This window comes from Xenopus tropicalis, chromosome 8 (assembly GCF_000004195.4).
Source record: "Xenopus tropicalis strain Nigerian chromosome 8, UCB_Xtro_10.0, whole genome shotgun sequence".
NCBI lineage: Eukaryota > Metazoa > Chordata > Amphibia > Anura > Pipidae > Xenopus > Xenopus tropicalis.
The window spans coordinates 121,800,150-121,819,647 of record NC_030684.2 but is presented as its reverse complement, the minus strand read 5'-3'; the positions used below and the strand labels follow the sequence as shown (position 1 = coordinate 121,819,647).

Below are 19,498 nucleotides of genomic sequence, written 5' to 3'. Positions count from 1 at the left end.
ATTAATATATTTATACATATGCAATTATTTCATATTTTACATTACAATACAAGAATATACCATTTTGGGGAGTTGAGGTAAGGTGTTTTGTTCCCTTGAGTTGCATTGTCTTGGGATCTGTTTTGTGTTGCACCGCTATAAATTGGATGCTTCCTGAAGTACTTCCAAACATATCTAAACAAATGCTCTGTGTTCCGTTAAATTGATGTTATATGGTTAGACTGTAGTTCAAGGGTAAGTTTATTGTCCACAATTTATTTTAATTAATATTTCATATCTTCTCTAATTATTTTTAGACAATAACATATATCTGAACATTCTTGCAATCTTCATAAAATAAATGTTTTCTAATTCATTTTGCTCATGGCTAGAGCTCAATATTTTTGATGTCTGATACTCAGTCAGCACAGACTGAAACCTATGGAATGTCTAGCCTGAGGCAGAGGCAAAGGTTGATTTTTATGTACACAGATATTCCACAGATGTTCCACCTTTTTCCTATTTAGTGAAACATAAGAGTGTCTAAACCCGAAAATTGTCTTATTGACTTGCTCTGAAGTTTCCATGAGAAAGTTTAAAATATCCTAAGCCAATATGTTACCTAACTTGTGCATAATGGCAAGGGCTAATAACTGGGGACTCTAGAAAATAGTTTCATTGTAGAATAGTTTATAATGGACCAGATTTCACAAGAAAGACTTATCTCCTAATTCAGGTCTAGATTTTCAATAGACTTCAATGAATTTTTCATGTGATAAACCATGAAATAAAGTTTTCCCCATCAAATTGAATATGGCAAATATAGGATTCAGACTGATAAGTCCAAGAAGTCTACATAATAAGGGGTTTGGAACTCACTCAAATATCTCCTTTGTGCAAATATAATAATTTTTTTTGTATTCTCAGAACTATTTACCGACCCCATACACCAATAGAAAAAAGATGAAACATTGTATAGTTTGCTCCACTTTACAGTGTATATAATAAAACTTCTTCTAAGCCACAAGGATAGGATTTTTTATTACTGGAATTTTTCTTCAATTTGCACAACCTTTCCTGATCCTCTTTTCAATTTTTTTTGTCATTTTCTCTGTTTATAAAAATCTTCAACATCCTTCCTGGATAAAAATAATTGGAAAATAAGGAACTGAAAAAAAAGTGTCTTGTCATCAAAATGATTGAGTCATTATTATAGTAGTGGTATTCCATTAAAATGTTACTATATCTATGGAATTTTCTTTGCAATATACAATAACTATTGTACTTTCCAATAATGAAAAATTAACTGAAATGTTTCTACTTTATAAGCTTATCTAACAATAATATATAATCAGCAGGAAGTCTGTTCCAACCAGTTATTATGCTTTGTGGTTATAGTATTGGGTTTAGCTTCTTTTAATATAATTCTTTGTTCTCTTCTCCTTACAGTTCTTCCATTGGTGAAGATTGGTTTGCTCTGTTAACTGAATTGTATCTACATTTTTGTAATACTACAGCCCTTGCACCACAAAATTTATGCCAGATAATAACCAAAGCAGCGCTGATGGTTTCATTCTCCAGGGATTTTCAGAATATACAGAGCTGCGGATTCCATTGTTCTGTCTGTTTCTTCTGATTTATATTCTCACCCTAAAGGCAAATTTATTTATCTTAACTGTGATTTATAAGATGTCATTATGGCAAACCCCTATGTATTTCTTCCTATGCAATCTGGCATTTATTGATATCTTTACTTCCTCTGTGTATCATCCAAAACTTCTTTTAGGCCTTTTAGGAGGGAACAATACTATTTCTTTTATTGGATGCCTATTCCAGCTACAGTGCTTTATGTTTTTGGCATGTACTCAGTTTGTCTCACTGACTGCCATGGCATATGATCGCTATGTTGCTATTTGTAATCCTTTGAGATATTTGATTGTGATGAACAGAAGATTCTGTGTTATATTGATCACTGCTTGTTGGATATTTGGTTTCACAGAACCATTGTCACACACTTTACTCATATCAACATTACCTTTCTGCAGTTCACGAATAATAGATCATTTCTTTTGTGATCTTACTGTATTATTAAAGCTGTCTTGTAAAGATACATTCTACATAGAGTTATTAACATATATTTCGGGCGCACTTGTTGGACTTCCTGCCTTTGCTCTTATTATAGCCTCTTATACCTACATCATTTCCACTATTATAAAGATCCATTCTGCTACAGGAAGGAAGAAAGCTTTCTCTACTTGTTCCTTCCACCTCACTGTGGTCATTGTCTTCTACGGCAGCATTTTAATTACTTATTTGAGACCTCCAGCTCAGTATTCAGCTATTCTATCAAAACCATCTGCCTTTTTATACACTGCCCTGACCCCCTTAAGTAACCCTTTTATATACGCTTTACGAACCAAGGAAATCAAACAATATATTTTTAGAAAAGGAATAATTAAATGCTAATAGAACTGATGGCTTTACCTGCTACTATGATGAATTATTTCTTCAACTTGTTGAACAAGTCTTACTAATGATTTACACAATCAGTTTCTAGATCCAAGCCCATACAGAACCACGCCACTTTGTTGTCCACTTAAATACATGTAATGTATTTTATGTTCAGGAATTGAAATTTGCCATTATAACAAGTATGGGATCTTTTATTATTTTATTTTAATTACTTACCTAACATGTACTCTATAGGAGATGACATTTCCATAATTCAGTGCTTTCTGGATAAAACAGTGCCATGATCTTGATCGTAGCATAAATTCATATTGGTCCTATAGGGTTTATATACTATAAAAACTAAATGCAGAATGAAGGTATGGTGATCCACATTATAGAAACAAATCCTTATTCATAAAAGCTCCAGCTCCTAAGCATTCCAGATAATTGATACCAAACATGAAAATTGAATTATTGTAAAGTTTAGAATTAGGCTAGAGCTCTTGAATGTCTTAAAAAAGGATGGTTACAAAAGTTGTTCGAAATCTTTGGAGACAATTCCCATTGACTTCTGTAGAAACTCAGCATCATTTATTTCCCAGGTTATTTCAATAAATCCATCTCAAATTTGAATAATCCTGCCCCTCAGTTTATACATATAAAGTGAAGTGTCTCTGTTTTTACAACCTACGATGACACTTCAATCACTGGATATCTTACTTTCCAGTGCTAACGATTCCATTTTGATGTGCACCAAAGATTGCACTCTATCACACTAAAACTGTGGCATAATAGTATACTGGTCTGGCAAGCTCTTAAATTGACAGGCTGCGGCCTTGTGCCATAAACCTCTCATTCATGAAACTTTTTAACCATAGAATGATTCTATTTCATGTAACAGAATTGTTTGTCACACATACAAAAATGTGGGGTCTCAAAATGAATCATATAAAAGAGTTTGTACTGCTTTTTTATAAATAAAGGGATATGGTGTAGCTGTTTTCTAGTGGAGATAATCAATGTGCTATGATCTTGTCCAGTACTGTAAAGAAACCTTCAGATTTTTTATTAAGAAATAATATACAGTAGCTGTATTTTAGTTTTAGCATTTTGTGTTATAGAATTTACATTGTGGTGTATTTCTGGCCAGGAAGTGAATTAGCTGTTTCTACATAATAAGCAGAGACACAGATTGATTTGCTCATAGGTTGTGATTGCTTCATAAGCCACTGTCAAGAGAAAAAAGATAATGTTAGCCCTGCTGCAGATGCATTGGCCTTTTCTGTGCAGCCTCCTTGCCCACGTTTTGACTTTACACACACTCCCAAATATATGGCTTTCTAGATCAGGAGGGTGTTGCAGAATTACAATACTCACATTTTCAAACTTATTAAGAATACATAAGGGTTGCCAACTTTCTGGTTTTCCAGTGCATAGCTGGTTTGGACTGCCCCGACTGATGTTCGTTTTGGGCAAACATAAGCAGCCACCTGTGTTTGGTCATGAATTTATTGCATTTTTGGCTAATGTAATACATTACTAATTTATATTCAAATATATTAGTTTCTATAGTACTAAACCTTGTCAAACCTAACTAGATACAGTATCCTCTAGCATAAATTTACCATCAGTCCCCATTTCCTGGGGACTGGACATTGTTTAAGGACCTTGGTCCCTGTCCTCTGACATTATCCCTTTGGGTAAAGACACACAGAGCTACTAGTAGCAGCTACTTGTCACAGCTATAAAAATAGACAATGCTGATCATTTACTGATTATTGTCTCTACGTGTGTTTTAGTAGAGGCAATTCTCAGTATTGTCTATGGCAGGGTGTTTTCTGGCTTTTAGTAGCTGTGACAAGTATCTGCTAAAGTAGCTTTATTTCAGCAGCTATTTCTACTGCCTGCATATATGTCTTCATGGAACACTGAGCAGAGTGGCGGGAGTGGAGAGTCATCAAACTTTGAACTCCGCTTGGGACTTTCCAACCACAACGCTCTGCTCAGTGTTCCATGCAGAAGTACATGCAGGCAGAAATAGCTGCTAAAAATAATTTCACCAATATGTATTCTCTGTAATTTTCCTGTCTGCCCAACTCTCGTTTCACGGTCAGCACCTTTTCCTGCAAAGTTTTTTTGTTCTTGTTTTTTTTATTGGTGAATAAAGAAAAGTTTACAGCAATAATATTGCAGTGGTTTTCAATTATACAATTTGCATAAAAAATGAACTAAAACATTGCATCATCAATTTGCCTGCAAAGTTTTAAACTGCCTGCACTGCTCCAGGGATGTGGATGTAATTTAAATTCAAGCGTGCGTTCACAATTTGTTTTATCTCCACAGTACAGGTATGGGATCCCTTATCCGGAAACCCATTATCCAGAAAGTTCAGAATTACGGAAAGGCCATCTCCCATAGACTCCATTATAAGCAAATAATTCTAATTTTAAAAATGATTCCCTTTTCTCTGTAATAATAAAACAGTACCTTGTACTTGATCCCAACTAAGATATAATTACCCCTTATTGGGGGCAGAACAGCCCTATTGGGTTTATTTAATGGTTAAATGATTCCTTTTTCTCTGTAATAATAAAACAGTACCTGTACTTGATCCCAACTAAGATATAATTACCCCTTATTGGGGGCAGAACAGCCCTATTGGGTTTATTTAATGGTTAAATGATTCCCTTTTCTCTGTAATAATAAAACAGTACCTGTACTTGATCCCAACTAAGATATAATTACCCCTTATTGGGGGCAGAACAGCCCTATTGGGTTTATTTCATGGTTAAATGATTCCCTTTTCTCTGTAATAATAAAACAGTACCTGTACTTGATCCCAACTAAGATAAAATCAATCCTTACTGGAGGCAAAACAATCATATTGGGTTTTAATTAAAAGTTAAATGGTTTTTTAGGTGATTTAAGGAGATCAAAATTATTGAAAGACCCCATATCTAGAAAACCCCAGGTCCAGAGCATTCTGGATAACAGGTCCCACACCTGTAGTGCATTCAGCAGCTTGAAGAATTATTTTTTAAAAAATGATTAAGATTTCTCCTTCTATTTTAAGGGAGGGATTTATTAACAGTGATGAGTGAATCTGTCTATTTTGACGTGCAGTTAATTTTTTCGCACAGGATTTTCATGAAACAATTTGCCAATGTAGAAAATTGCTGCGTATCCATGCCTGCCGAAAAAAAATCGCTTATGATTTATTAACATTTGGATTTTCATGGTTTAATATCTTTTTCACAACTACACTCATTTCCACGAATGTCAGTCATTTATCGAACGATCCACGCTGAAAAAGCACAAACAAAAAAATGCTAAAACAACAGCTTTTTTGATTTGTCACACGAACCACAACTTTTGCAGAACATGAAAAAACCCTAAAACCTCTTAAACCATGAAGAAAGATCTCCCTGTTGTAAGGGACATCTGCTATTGACCTTTACATGATCTCGACAGGTTATAGATGGTGTATTTTTGCATTCTGCTTTTTTGTGCATAACAAACCATGAAAAAAACCCACATTTAGTACCACAAAATCGGGTTTTTAAACATTAATAAATCCCACCCTCAGTGAAGCAATATATACCGCCTATGCACAAATAAAGCTACCCCACCATTCCCCTGCTCCTCACTACATCTCTTCCCTTGTGCCTCCGTACGTTCCTGACCGACTCCTTCGTTCCTCGAAGAGCAATCGTTTGGTCTTCATGGAACACTGAGCAGAGTGGCGGGAGTGGAGAGTCATCAAACTTTGAACTCCGCTTGGGACTTTCCAACCACAACGCTCTGCTCAGTGTTCCATGCATACTGCTGTTTCCCGCCTTAAACCTTTCTGCCTGGCTGCCCCTTACATTGGGAATGCCCTCCGTGATTTGTTCCGGAGAGAACTAAACTAAAAGACTCCCTTTTGGAGCACTCACCCAGCACCTGATCTGGGAATCAGCACTTATATTGTAGTGTCACCCACTGTGACCTACAGCACTTATATTTGCCTATTTGTGTCTGTAAGTTACCCTCCCATATAGATTGTAAGCTCTATGGGGCAGGGACCTCCATCCTCTTGTGTTAACTTAGTGCAACTGTATCTTGTATTTATCTAAAACTGCTTAATATTTACTTTCAAATGGAAAATATTTATACTATAACCAGAAAAAAAAGAGAAGGGAAAAGGTTAATGAAATTCTTTACTGTTCCAAGGATTCATCATTTTGCCATTATATAACTATTATTCTTGTTTCGCACAAGTAACTTTTAATAGATCATTACTGAGTCTTTTCTACATGTTTTACTGTTATATACAAAATGTTAATTATTGGTTTATTTGTTTTATGGTCCTGGATATTTTACTCATGAACTGTATGTTTTTTCTTATAGAAAAATAAAAGAAAAACAAAGAAGGAAAGTGAAACTGGACAGATTTGCTCATCACTATTTGGGATAAAAAGACACAACTCTGTCAGTTCATTGGCTCATGTGATCTAGCATGTATAGTATGCATGTTCCCAGTTTGTATGTGAATAGAGCTTATTATCCAAAGTAGTAGTGTTTGAATATGGGATTATCCAATGGCAGATACTAATTTCAATTAACCCTTTCAGCCAAACAAGTAGCTAAGCTGAAAGATCTTTGAAAACATTGCAGCTGCTGCTTATAGGTGGTATTACTGAAATGGTCGGTGAGGAGAAGAAACAGAACAGATAAACAAATACACAGGAGGTCTTGTGAAAGAGGGTATCCTTCTCGCACCCCAACCTACTGGACAGGGGTTACATAATAAGCACATACACAGTCAATGGAGAAGATAGTGGGGGGAGGAGAAGTTGCTTGGCCAGCATTTGGGACAGCAAGAAATAGTAATGAACTATTGCTAAATTACTGTTTTCAACTTATGTTTGTTTTTTTAAGACTGTACAACTGTAATGAGTGTTTCATCTTAGTAAGAGCTTTACTCTCCAGATGGTGGTTTTGTGGATCTCTTGATGTTCCTCAACCATTAGGGATCTGCTTTAAGCTACTGCTTTTTTTATCGTACCTCTATAAATTGTATGACTTCTGAAATACTACCAAGCATTGTCAGATACTCTCTGTGATTTTATTTATTTTAAGAAGAAGTTTATTATATACTCTTAAACTGCAGAGGTCTTTTTAGGGTATGTGAAGATCTATAAAAAGAATTGAATTCATATCTTGAAAAAAAAAGAAAGTAGAGAAAGCATAGTTAAGCTGCAAGTTGGCCGGTATCTTTCACATTGAGTTTTTGTTTTGCAGACCCAACTAAGCAAAAGCAAAGGTTGATACATTTTAAAAAATATAAAACTACATACAAATGGCATACATAGAAGGACTTCAGCATTCAGGCATCCAGTACTTCCCAGGACTTATTAAGAAATTATGGCTAAAAATGAATTAATATGAAAAGGAACACATACACATGTTCTGCATGATATTCCATGTTTCCTTTGTTTGAAGCTATTGACACATTTTGAACATTTCTGCATAGATCAAATTCTTCGGAATCCTTCAGAATTCCCAATTCAATCTCTGAAAAATCTGCCCCTATGTTTCAACGACAGGTAAGATAATCATTGGAAGACAATGCCCCATAAACTACATTTTAAGCAAATAATACTAATTTGTATCTGTAATAATAAAACAAGGCCTTGTACTTGACAGTAACTAAGCTGCATGAACCCATATAGGAGGCAAAGCTACCCTATTGGGTTCATTAAGTGTTTTTTTCCTAAGGTATGTTGATCCAATTTACAGAAATATGCCTCATCCAGGAAACCCAGGAAATCTTAAGAAAGGTATCATGCATGTTAGAAATAAATATATTTCAATCTCATGTTAGGTGTTATTGTCTGATAAAGCTCAAGCTGCAGAATTCTAATAGGATATCCTATATAGGGTAAAACCTTTGATATGGAACATAACAAAAGTGGAAGATGATAATCCTAGCCAACAAAGGTATCACCATTACACCACTTGTACGCCACCTTTACCTACATATACTATACAGCACAAACTGTAAGTGTGAACCCAAATGTTATTAGTGAAATTTGATCAAGACAAGATTTGATTAATTATTAGCCAAAGGGAAAAATGTTTCCATGTAACAACATATTCTGTTTAGTTTAACTGAATTGAATTTGTAGCCTTAATAATCAGGGGTCATATCCAACATTAAACTTTCTCTTGTAGATGTTTTTACAACATCAGCAGAAAGTATTTTACAACAAGCTACTTCAATTAAATTGTACATCAGTTTATGATTGTGTTAACTTTTCTCCTACCACCAGCGTTACTCTTTTTCTTTGTTTGTATATTTCATTTTACCTATGGCCTTGTTATATTTAGTTTCTGCTTTATCTTCCGTGTTTTCTCTTATGTAGGCCAAGAGCCACAATAACTATGCCAGCTGAGAACCAAAGCAGCAGCAGTGGATTCATTCTCCAGGGTTTCTCAGATTACCCAGACATACAGATCCCATTGTTCTGCCTGTTTCTCCTGATCTATCTTCTTACTTTACTGGGAAATGTACTTATCCTAATAGTGATTTACCAAACCTCTTTATTGAGCTTTCCTATGTACTTCTTCCTATGCAATCTTGCATTGATAGATCTCTGTACCTCTTCTGTTTCTCAGCCTAAATTGCTTTCTATGCTCTTAAGAGGGGACAATACAATTTCTTTTGGTGGCTGCATGACCCAGTTACACTTCTTTTTTACTTTGGCATGTGATGAAATTGTCTCATTGGCTGTCATGGCATATGACCGCTATGTTGCTATTTGTAATCCTTTGAGGTATTTGATTGTGATGAACAGAAGGGTCTGTGTTATGTTGGTCATTACTTGCTGGATGTTCAGTCTTGCAGAACCAGTGTCACACACTGTGCTCATATCCCATTTACCTTTCTGTAGATCACAGGCAATAGACCATTTCTTTTGTGATCCTTCCATATTATTAAACCTGTCTTGTGCAAGCACTTTTTCTGTTCAGTTGTTGACATATGTTTTAGGTTCATTGGTGGGACTTCCTGCATTCGCACTTACAGTAGCCTCTTATACCTACATCATTTCCACTATACTAAAGATCCATTCTGCTACAGGAAGGAAGAAAGCTTTCTCTACTTGTACCTCCCACCTCACTGTGGTCAGTCTCTTCTACGGCGCAACACTGATTACTTATATGAGGCCTACATCTCAGTATTCATCCACTTTATCTAAACCATTTTCCCTGCTCTACACTGCCCTGATACCATTAATCAACCCTTTTATATACACATTTCGGAACAAGGATTTTAAACAACAAATTTCCAACAAAACAAAAATCAAAAGGAGTCATTGATGATCAGCGGGGGCAGTGCTGTGAACGAAAATGAATAAAATAATGCGCCTGCAAAATGCCATTCACTAGAATGTGTGCTTTATTAATCATGTGCTTCAGCTTGTACCTGTACTGATAATCAAGGACAAGTGGAACTAATCTGTTTGAAGCTGAAGTCACTTTAAAGATCTAGTATGAAATTGAAAGCCCCACCTACGCCCATGGATCTTTCTTTTTCTGTTTATATAATTTACTGAATAATGTTGTTAAAAAATTAATTTGAAGGGATTTCAGAGCATATATGTTACACCGAGTAGAAATTTCACCATTTCATTTACATTACACATCAATATTAAGTATCATCCATCAGGGTCAGATTGGAGTAAGTCAAAGGTAATTCTATAACCAATCAGAATACAAACACCTTTATTTTTTTCTGGAGCAGATGCATGAAAATTATAAGAATTGCAGGTAATGATTACAATGTGTTTCCTGTAGGAATACCGCATCTACTTTCTGTGTTTTCATTTGATGAAATGTTTTAGGACTCTTTAAAGGGGTGTTAAGACCCTTAACATTAAATTAAGGGAAACTAATGTAATTGGTGCAGTCATGTTTAATAAAATTACAATATGAGTTACTGACCTTGTGGATAGGAGAAGAAAGCTACCACATAAGTAACATGAGAATAAATCGAGGGGATGCAAAGCAACCTTGGTAAAACCTATATGGTCTACCATATTTAGAAAAAGATATAAGAACAATAGACTTTGTAGATCCTGTGAATGAATTCAATGCATATAATATAATACTGAAAATATATTCACTTGACTGGGGTACATTAAACTTTCTTCCATTCTGCAATTAATCAAGGTTTCTTTTCTGCAGGCAAGTCTCCATTAGAATCTGAATTCTCATACCTCTGGAGCTTTTAATACAGCGGTGATACTATTTCTGGTCACTCTTAATTTTGTAGGGAAGTCCCATTTGTATGGTATGTTATTAGCCCTTATCTGTGAACTCCTAACGTTGGGCTAGGGTTGCCGCTAACAAATCTGTAAAAATACACAGTGATTTTAAATTGTTCTGGCAAATCCTTTGCATTTCTGAGATTTTGGCAGCCTCTGTGCCCGGTCAAACATTAGCAAGTGATCAGAGGGTTGGGGGAGGAATGTTGAAGTTAAGAAATAAAAAAAATCACATCTTGACCTTTAATGTCTTTAAAAATACCTCTGAACATAATGCATAGATTGATTGGTAATTCTTTGAATTTTTCTGAGGTATTAGGAAAGACTACTCGTAGTCAGGGGCTGCAGCTGTGTAGGTTGAGAGGCCATCTTGTGAAAGCTCTGTGGGCTTATCTCTCACAACACTTTTGAGCTCTGTTAGTTTCAATGGTGAATGGGATTTCTTAGCTCTGCCCATAGTGGACATGACATGCGAGTCCTCTAAAATGTTTCAGGAGCAATGCCAATGTTCAAACCAGGCTTGCTTGCTGGGACTGTAAGACTATTGATTTATCTTACATGGTGCCAAACCACGCTCCCCACTTTTCTAGAATTTTTATGGTAGCCTTAAAGTGATTTAACATAGATGGGGGCACATACAGGAGCTGCACGCAGATACTACTTATCCATTACAAGGTGTGCTATCCCAATACAGCTGTGTTGTTTATTTAAAAGGGACACTTGCATAGATGCTCTAGGATCCCATGCAGATGGAGATAAGCTGCAGTAGTTGTTAAGGAAGGAAATGACCAATCTATTACAGAAGTTGCTTAAGTGACTGTTGGATGGAATGCATCTTTAAATATAGCTTAATAGTTTTATCTTATATATCTTATATTTGAGTGTAGACTTTAACAGCAATGTTGGTGAGTTTTTATGTATTTATCTCTGAACTCAAATTTTGATAAATCTACCCCTAAATGTCATAGCAGCAAAAAAGTCTCTTAAAGATAAATGTCTTTTATTGAGCCGGCACCATTAAACGACATATAAAGGCAGAATTCTTTGGCCAAACAGTTAAAGCAAGGACAGTTTTCACCAGCAGGATACAGCAAGTGTGAACAGGTACATAGACTTCTATACGACTGGTTTACAGACCTCTATCTCTCTGTGTGCCTCTCTCCCCAGTAGACGAACAAGCCAGGCAGGGGAGCGCAGGGAGAAATGCTTGTGGGTATGCACCCTAAGGCCACATGATTATCCAGCTGAAGCTAATCAGGCCCCGTTGATCAGTCTGTAGCACTTACTCTGCTACAAGCACATTTCCATGTTTTTTTGTGTATTTAGCCCCGGGGCACTACCAGCTGGCTACCACACATCTATATGGATCCCATACCCTGCCGGGCCTGCTACTGATCCTGCTGCTTATCCTCCCCACTGAAATAGAATTATAGGAATCATTTAATGCAGCCAGGGTCACTTACTAACCCCCAAGCGCAAGTACAAAAGCAACAACATGTTTCAAGCAACATCCCTCTCCCTCTATTCTATAACTAGAATCTGTTTGTTTACCATCATTTTCTGTATATCTGAATAGTATTTGAATCTATACACAACCTACCACTCAATAATTTGTTGCCCAGAAGCTTTGCATAGTTCTTTCAGTCTACTAACTAACATATATGTATAACGGTACAGTAAATTGTATGTAACTTTGGTGGACAGCTTTTATGGAATTCTGAATCTACCAAAGCTCACATTGAAAAATAGCTTGAATTTTTAAATTACACCTCCCATTGACTTCAACATAAACTCAGCAGCTTTTAGATGCCAATTTTTTTGGTTTTGTTTTAAAAAAGCACAAATGAAAAAATTCAAAACCACTCAACTGTTTTGATTTGTCACACAAACCACAACCTTTGTTGATCTAAAACCATGAAGAAAGATCTTCCCGTTGTAAGGGACATCTGCTATTGACTTTACATGATCTCAACAGGTTTTAGATGGTGTATTTTATGGTTTTGTTGCATAATAAATCATGAAAAAACCCACATTTTGTAGTACAAAATCAGGTTTTTAAACATTAATAAATGCCCCCCCCCCCCCAAGTGAAGCAATATCTAGCGCCTATGCACAAATAAAGCTACCAATTAAGTATATATATATATGATCATATCTAAAACTGCTTCATATTTACTTTCAAATGAAAAATATTTATACTACAGTATAGAATCCCTTATCTGGAAACCCATTATCCAGAAAGTTCCGAATTACGGAAAGGCCATCTCTCATCCCAGACACCATTATATGCAAATAATTCTAATTTTTAAAAATGATTGCCTTTTCTCTGTAATAATAAAACAGTACCTGTACTTGATCCCAACTAAGATATAATTACCCCTTATTGGGGGCAGAACAGCCCTATTGGGTTTATTTAATGGTTAAATGATTCCCTTTTCTCTGTAATAATAAAACAGTACCTGTACTTGATCCCAACTAAGATGTAATTACCCCGTATTGGGTTTATTTAATGGTTAAATGATTCCCTTTTCTCTGTAATAATAAAACAGTACCTGTACTTGATCCCAACTAAGATGTAATTACCCCGTATTGGGTTTATTTAATGGTTAAATGATTCCCTTTTCTCTGTAATAATAAAACAGTACCTGTACTTGATCCCAACTAAGATATAATTACCCCTAATTGGGGGCAGAACAGTCCTATTGGGTTTATTTAATGGTTAAATGATTCCCTTTTCTCTGTAATAATAAAACAGTACCGGTATCGGACCCCTTATCCGGAAACCCATTATCCAGAAAGCTCCAAATTATGGAATGCCCGTCTCCCATAGACTCCATTTCAATCAAATAATTCATTTTAAAACTGATTTCCTTTTTCTATGTAGAAATAAAACAGAACCTTGTAACTGATCCCAACTAAGATATAATGAATCCTTATTGGGTGCAAAACAATCCTATTGGGTTTAATTAATGTTTTATTGATTTTTTTGTAGACTTAAGGTATTGAGATCCAAATTACGGAAAGACCCCTTATCCGGAATACCCTTGGTCCCGAGCATTCTGGATAATGGGTCCTATACCTGTACCTGTACTTGATCCCAACTAAGATGTAATTACCCCGTATTGGGTTTATTTAATGGTTAAATGATTCCCTTTTCTCTGTAATAATAAAACAGTACCTGTACTTGATCCCAACTAAGATATAATTACCCCTTATTGGGGGCAGAACAGTCCTATTGGGTTTATTTAATGGTTAAATGATTCCCTTTTCTCTGTAATAATAAAACAGTACCTGTACTTGATCCCAAACTAAGATATAATTACCCCTTATTGGGGCAGAACAGCCCTATTGGGTTTATTTAATGGTTAAATGATTCCTTTTTCTCTGTAATAATAAAACAGTACCTGTACTTGATCCCAACTAAGATATAATTACCCCTTATTGGGGGCAGAACAATCCTATTGGGTTTAAATGATGTTTAAATGATTTTTTAGAAGATTTAAGGTATGGAGCTCCAAATTAGAGAAAGATCCCTTATCCGTAAAGCCCCAGGTCCCGAGCATTATGGGCAACAGGTCCTATACCTGTATAACCAGAAAAAAAAGAGAAAGGAAAAGGTTAATGAAATTCTACTGTTCCAAAGATTCATTATTTTGCTATTATATAACTATTATACTTTTTGCACAAGTAACTTTTAAAGCTGTGACAGACGGGGAGATTAGTCACCGAAATGCCATCCCACCGGCTAGAATGTAAATCGCTGGTGGGATGGCATACGTGGGTTTCCTCTCAAGGCAACTTAGGCAATTTGGGAAATTGCCGTGCTGCGTTTGCCATTCCACTGCCGATTTACATTCTAGCCGGTGGGATGGCATTTCGGGGAGATTGCGTCTTTCACGGCCCTTAACTGACTTTTAATTGATAAGTTAATTTTTTATTATTGTTTTGTTTCCCTAATCAAATGTATGGATTTTTCTTATATAAAAATAAAAGAAAAAAAGAGAAGCTTGTAACTAGTGATGAGCGAAATTTTTCACCAGGATTTGCCTTGAAAAAGCACCAAAAGGCTGCAAAAAAAAAAGTGAAACTGGACAGATTCTCTCATCACTATTTGTGAAAAAAAGCCACAACTCTGTCGGTTCATTGGCTGTGTATGAATAGATCTTATTATCCAAAGTGAGAGGGTTTTAATATGGGATTATCCAATGGCAGATAGTATTAAGCAGATACTATTAGAAAGCCTTTTAATTTAGTAATGTTACAGTGATTTATACTTTATTTCTTATCTGTTAGAATTGTACCAAAGCTGTACAATTTACAAAGTAGAAAGTTACATATAAACAACAGTCATGTCTACATAATAGGGAGGACATACCTGTAGCATCAGAGAGAGCAGAAAGAGAGGCAGACTTTCCAAAAGAAAAAAACATTGGCAGGTCAGGCAACAGAAAGGAATGACAGAAAGCAAAGTAGGGTACAGTACAAATCCCTAACCAATCCAGAACCAAAAGAGAAAAGATTTTTAGAGGAAAAATTGCCAGCAGGAGAGATATACGTGTCTGGCACAAAGGACCTTTTGACTACCCCAGTCAGTGTTCTAAACACTATTAAATAATAATTCACCTACTGAATTCACATAGAAAGGTGTCAGATGAACCCTAATGCCATGGGCCTTAATTTTAATTAACCCGTACAGGCAAACAAGTAGATAAACTGAAAGATAAAACCTACAAGTCCTTGAAAACATTGCGACTAGTGATGAGCAAATCTGTCCCGTTTTGCTTCGCTGAAGAAGTCACGAAACGCTAAGAAAACACGTTTGTCACACATATTTTTTGTCCCGTGTGTCTTTTTTTGACGCGCATCAAACTTTTTCACAGCAGATTTTCGTTAAGTTTTCGGCATTGGCTAACAATTCGCCAATGTCGAAATGCGGAAATTCGCTGCGAATCCATGCCTGGAAAAAACATTTTGCTTATCACTATCTGCAACAGCTGCTCATTGGTCATATTAATGATATGGTTGGTAGTGATGAGCGAATCTGTCCCATTTCACTTCGCTGTAAAATGTGTTAAAAAAATATGTGAAATGCGTATATTGCACGAAGTTTTGACTTGCCTATTTTTACACGACCATGCCCATTTTGATGCAACCATGCATGTTGACGCGACAACAACTATTTTGACACGCAACAAATTTTTTTGTGGTAGATTTTCGCTGAAGTTACCCAATGGGGAAATGCGGAAATTCGCTGCAAATCCATGCCTGCTGAAAAAATGTGCTCATTGCTAATGGTTGGTAAAGAGAAGAAAAAGAACAGATAAACAAATACAGTAGGTCTTGTGAAAGAAGGTATCCTTCTCGCACCACTACCTACTGGAGGGGGGTTAAATAATCAGCACATTACAATAAAGTTCAGCATCTTTCAGCTTCTGGCCGACACAGTCAATGGAGAAGATAGTGGGTGGAGGAAATGCTGCCTGGCCAGCATTTTGGACAGCAAGAAATAGTAATGAACTATTGATAAACACAAGTTGAAAACAGTAATTTATGTTTTTTTTAAGACTGTACCACTGTAATGAGTGTTTCATCTTAGTAAGAGCTGAACTCTCCAGATTGTGGTTTTGTGGATCTCTTGAGGTTCCTCAACCATTAGGGAACTGCTTTAAGCTACTGCTTTTTTTATCGTACCTCTATAAATTGTATGGCTTCTGAAATACTACCAAGCATTGTCAAACAGATACTCTCTGTGATTTTATTCATTTTCAGAATAAGTTTATTAAATACTCAGGTTTTTTTTTAGGGGGTATCTGATATAAATATCTATAAAAAGAATTGAATTCATATCTTGATCTATAAAAGAAAGTAGATTTTTAGAGAACGCATAATTAAGATGCAAGTTGTCTTTCACATTGAGTTTTTGTTTTGCAGACCCATCTAAGCAAAAGCAAAGGTTGATTTGGACCCTCAAATAACTTTTAAAATATATGAAACTACATATGAATGGCATAAATTGAAGGACTTCAGCATTCAGGCATCCAGGACTTCCCGGGACTTATTTAGAAAAGAAAATCAATCATGGCTAGAAATGAATTCATATGAAAAAAAACCCACAATGTCCTGCAGATATTCCATGTTGCCTTTGTTTGAAACTTCTGAGAAAAGAAAAGAGCAGTTCAATCACTAAAAATTCTGCAACTACAGGTAAGATAATCATTGGAAGGCAATGCCCCATAAACTATATTTTAAGCAAATAATACTAATTTGTATCCATAATAATTAACTAAGCTTCTTAAGTTCTTAAGGTATGTTGATCCAACTTACAGAAATATGCCTTATCCAGGAAACCCAGGTCTCTAGCATTCCAGGAAATAGATTACAATCTAAGAAAGTATCTTAAGACATGTATCATACATGTTAGAAATATGTGATAAAAGTCAAGATGCAGAATGCTAATAGGATATCCTATGTAGGGTAAAACAATTGATATGGAACATAACAAAAGTGGAAGATGATAATCCTAGCCAACAAAAGTATCACCATTACACCACTTTTGTTATGTTTCAAATCAATAGTTTTACCCTATAATCTTTTAACTGGCTAACCGGTACAACACCTTTACCTACATATACTATACAGCACAAACTGTAAGTGTGAAACCAAATGTTATTAGTGAAATCATAACAATTTGATCAAGACAAGATTTGATTAATTATTGGCCAAAGGAAAAAATGTTTCCATGTAACAACATAGCCTGTTTAGTTTAATTGGATTTGTAGTCTTAATAATCAGGGGTCATATCCAACATTAAACCTTCTCTTGTAGCTATTTTTACAACATCAGCAGAAAGTGTGTTCCAACAAGCTACTTCAATTAAATTGTACATCAGTTTATAATTGTGTTAACTTTTCTCCTACCACCAGCGTTACTCTTTTTCTTTGTTTGTATATTTCATTTTACCTATGGCCTTGTTATATTTAGTTTCTGCTTTATCTCTCATATTTTCCCTTATGTAGGCCAAGAGCCACAATAACTATGCCAGCTGAGAACCAAAGCAGCAGCAGTGGATTCATTCTCCAGGGTTTCTCAGATTACCCAGACATACAGATCCCATTGTTCTGCCTGTTTCTCCTGATCTATCTTCTTACTTTACAGGGAAATATTCTTATCCTAATAGTGATTTACCAAACCTCTTTATTGAGCTTTCCTATGTACTTCTTCCTGTGCAATCTTGCATTTTTAGATCTCTGTGCTTCTTCTGTTTCTCAGCCTAAACTTCTTTCTATGCTCTTAAGAGGGGACAATACAATTTCTTTTGGTGGCTGCATGACCCAGTTACACTTCTTTTTGTCTTTGACATGTGCTGAATTTGTCTCATTGACTGTCATGGCATATGACCGCTATGTTGCTATTTGTAATCCTTTGAGGTACTTGATTGTGATGAACAGAAGGGTCTGTGTTATATTGGTCATAACTTGCTGGATGTTCAGTCTTGCAGAACCAATGTCACACACTGTGCTCATATCCCATTTACCTTTCTGCAGATCACAGGCAATAGACCATTTCTTCTGTGATCCTTCCATATTATTAACACTGTCTTGTGCAAACACTTTTTCTATTCAGTTGTTGACATATGTTTTGGGCTCATTGGTGGGACTTCCTGCATTCGCACTTACAGTGGCCTCTTATACCTACATCATTTCCACTATTATAAAGATCCATTCTGCTACAGGAAGGAAGAAAGCTTTCTCTACTTGTACCTCCCACCTCACTGTGGTCAGTCTCTTCTACGGCGCAACACTGATTACTTATATGAGGCCTACATCTCAGTATTCATCCACTTTATCTAAACCATTTTCCCTGCTCTACACTGCCTTGATACCATTAATCAACCCTTTTATATACACATTTCGGAACAAGGATTTTAAACAACAAATTTCCAACAAAACAAAAATCAAAAGGAGTCATTGATGATCAGCGGGGGCAGTGCTGTTAACAAAAATGAATAAAACTATATGCCTGCAAAATGCCATTCACTAGAATGTGTGCTTTATTAATCATGTGCTTCAGCTTGTACCTGTATTGATAATCAAGAACAAGTTGGATTGATCACAACTGTTAACATTTGCATTGTGGACTCATACGGTGAACTGTACCAGTATTGCGCACACAGTGATGAACACCCAAATGAATAACATTTTAGTGAATATCTTCATGTAAATTATTTCTAGGGGTTTGCAGCTGTACAACAAGCCAGATAAATGATAATGACCATAGGGCTCATCTGCAAATGCACCCATGTGTGCTCTAAAATGCACACATTTATCAAAGTACGACAGGTCCGAAATACAAAAAAATTGTATTTGTTCGTACTGTGCGTATTTTCTGCAACAGGTCCCTTGGCACTTGTGGCTTCACTGCCTTTAGGGGGAGAAAGGCAGCAGAGAATACTCCCCCCCCCAAAAAAAAAAGCTTAAAGATGAAGCCCGCTGTCATAGAGAATACTGCAATTGTGGTTTATGGATGACATTGATCTGGTCAAAGATAAGAATCCCACACATTGAACTAGGCCTACTCCCTCTTGTGGGTAGACCAATTCTAATATTTGGGAATGACAGTGACCCTAGGTGTGAAGGATTATAAGAAAAATAATGTAGACCCGACTGTGACAGATATGACTACCAAACTAATGCAGTGGGCACATATCCCATTATGGCTTCTAAGTCGCATTAATCTTGTCAAAATGAAGTATTTACCCA

General features: G+C 36.0%; 3 protein-coding genes across 3 annotated transcripts; all 3 read left to right on the top strand.

The window, feature by feature from the left end:
• Positions 1-1,689: 1,689 nt before the first annotated feature.
• Positions 1,690-2,445, top strand: LOC116406809 (olfactory receptor 6M1-like). The gene has a single exon (XM_031891721.1). It carries the CDS (start codon positions 1,690-1,692, stop codon positions 2,443-2,445), a length of 756 nt encoding a protein of 251 aa, XP_031747581.1.
• Positions 2,446-8,856: 6,411 nt separating this feature from the next.
• LOC116406808 (olfactory receptor 1G1-like) lies at positions 8,857-9,792 on the top strand. The gene has a single exon (XM_031891720.1). It carries the CDS (start codon positions 8,857-8,859, stop codon positions 9,790-9,792), a length of 936 nt encoding a protein of 311 aa, XP_031747580.1.
• Positions 9,793-17,774: 7,982 nt separating this feature from the next.
• Positions 17,775-18,710, top strand: LOC116406807 (olfactory receptor 6Y1-like). The gene has a single exon (XM_031891719.1). It carries the CDS (start codon positions 17,775-17,777, stop codon positions 18,708-18,710), a length of 936 nt encoding a protein of 311 aa, XP_031747579.1.
• The last annotated feature ends 788 nt before the right edge of the window (positions 18,711-19,498 follow it).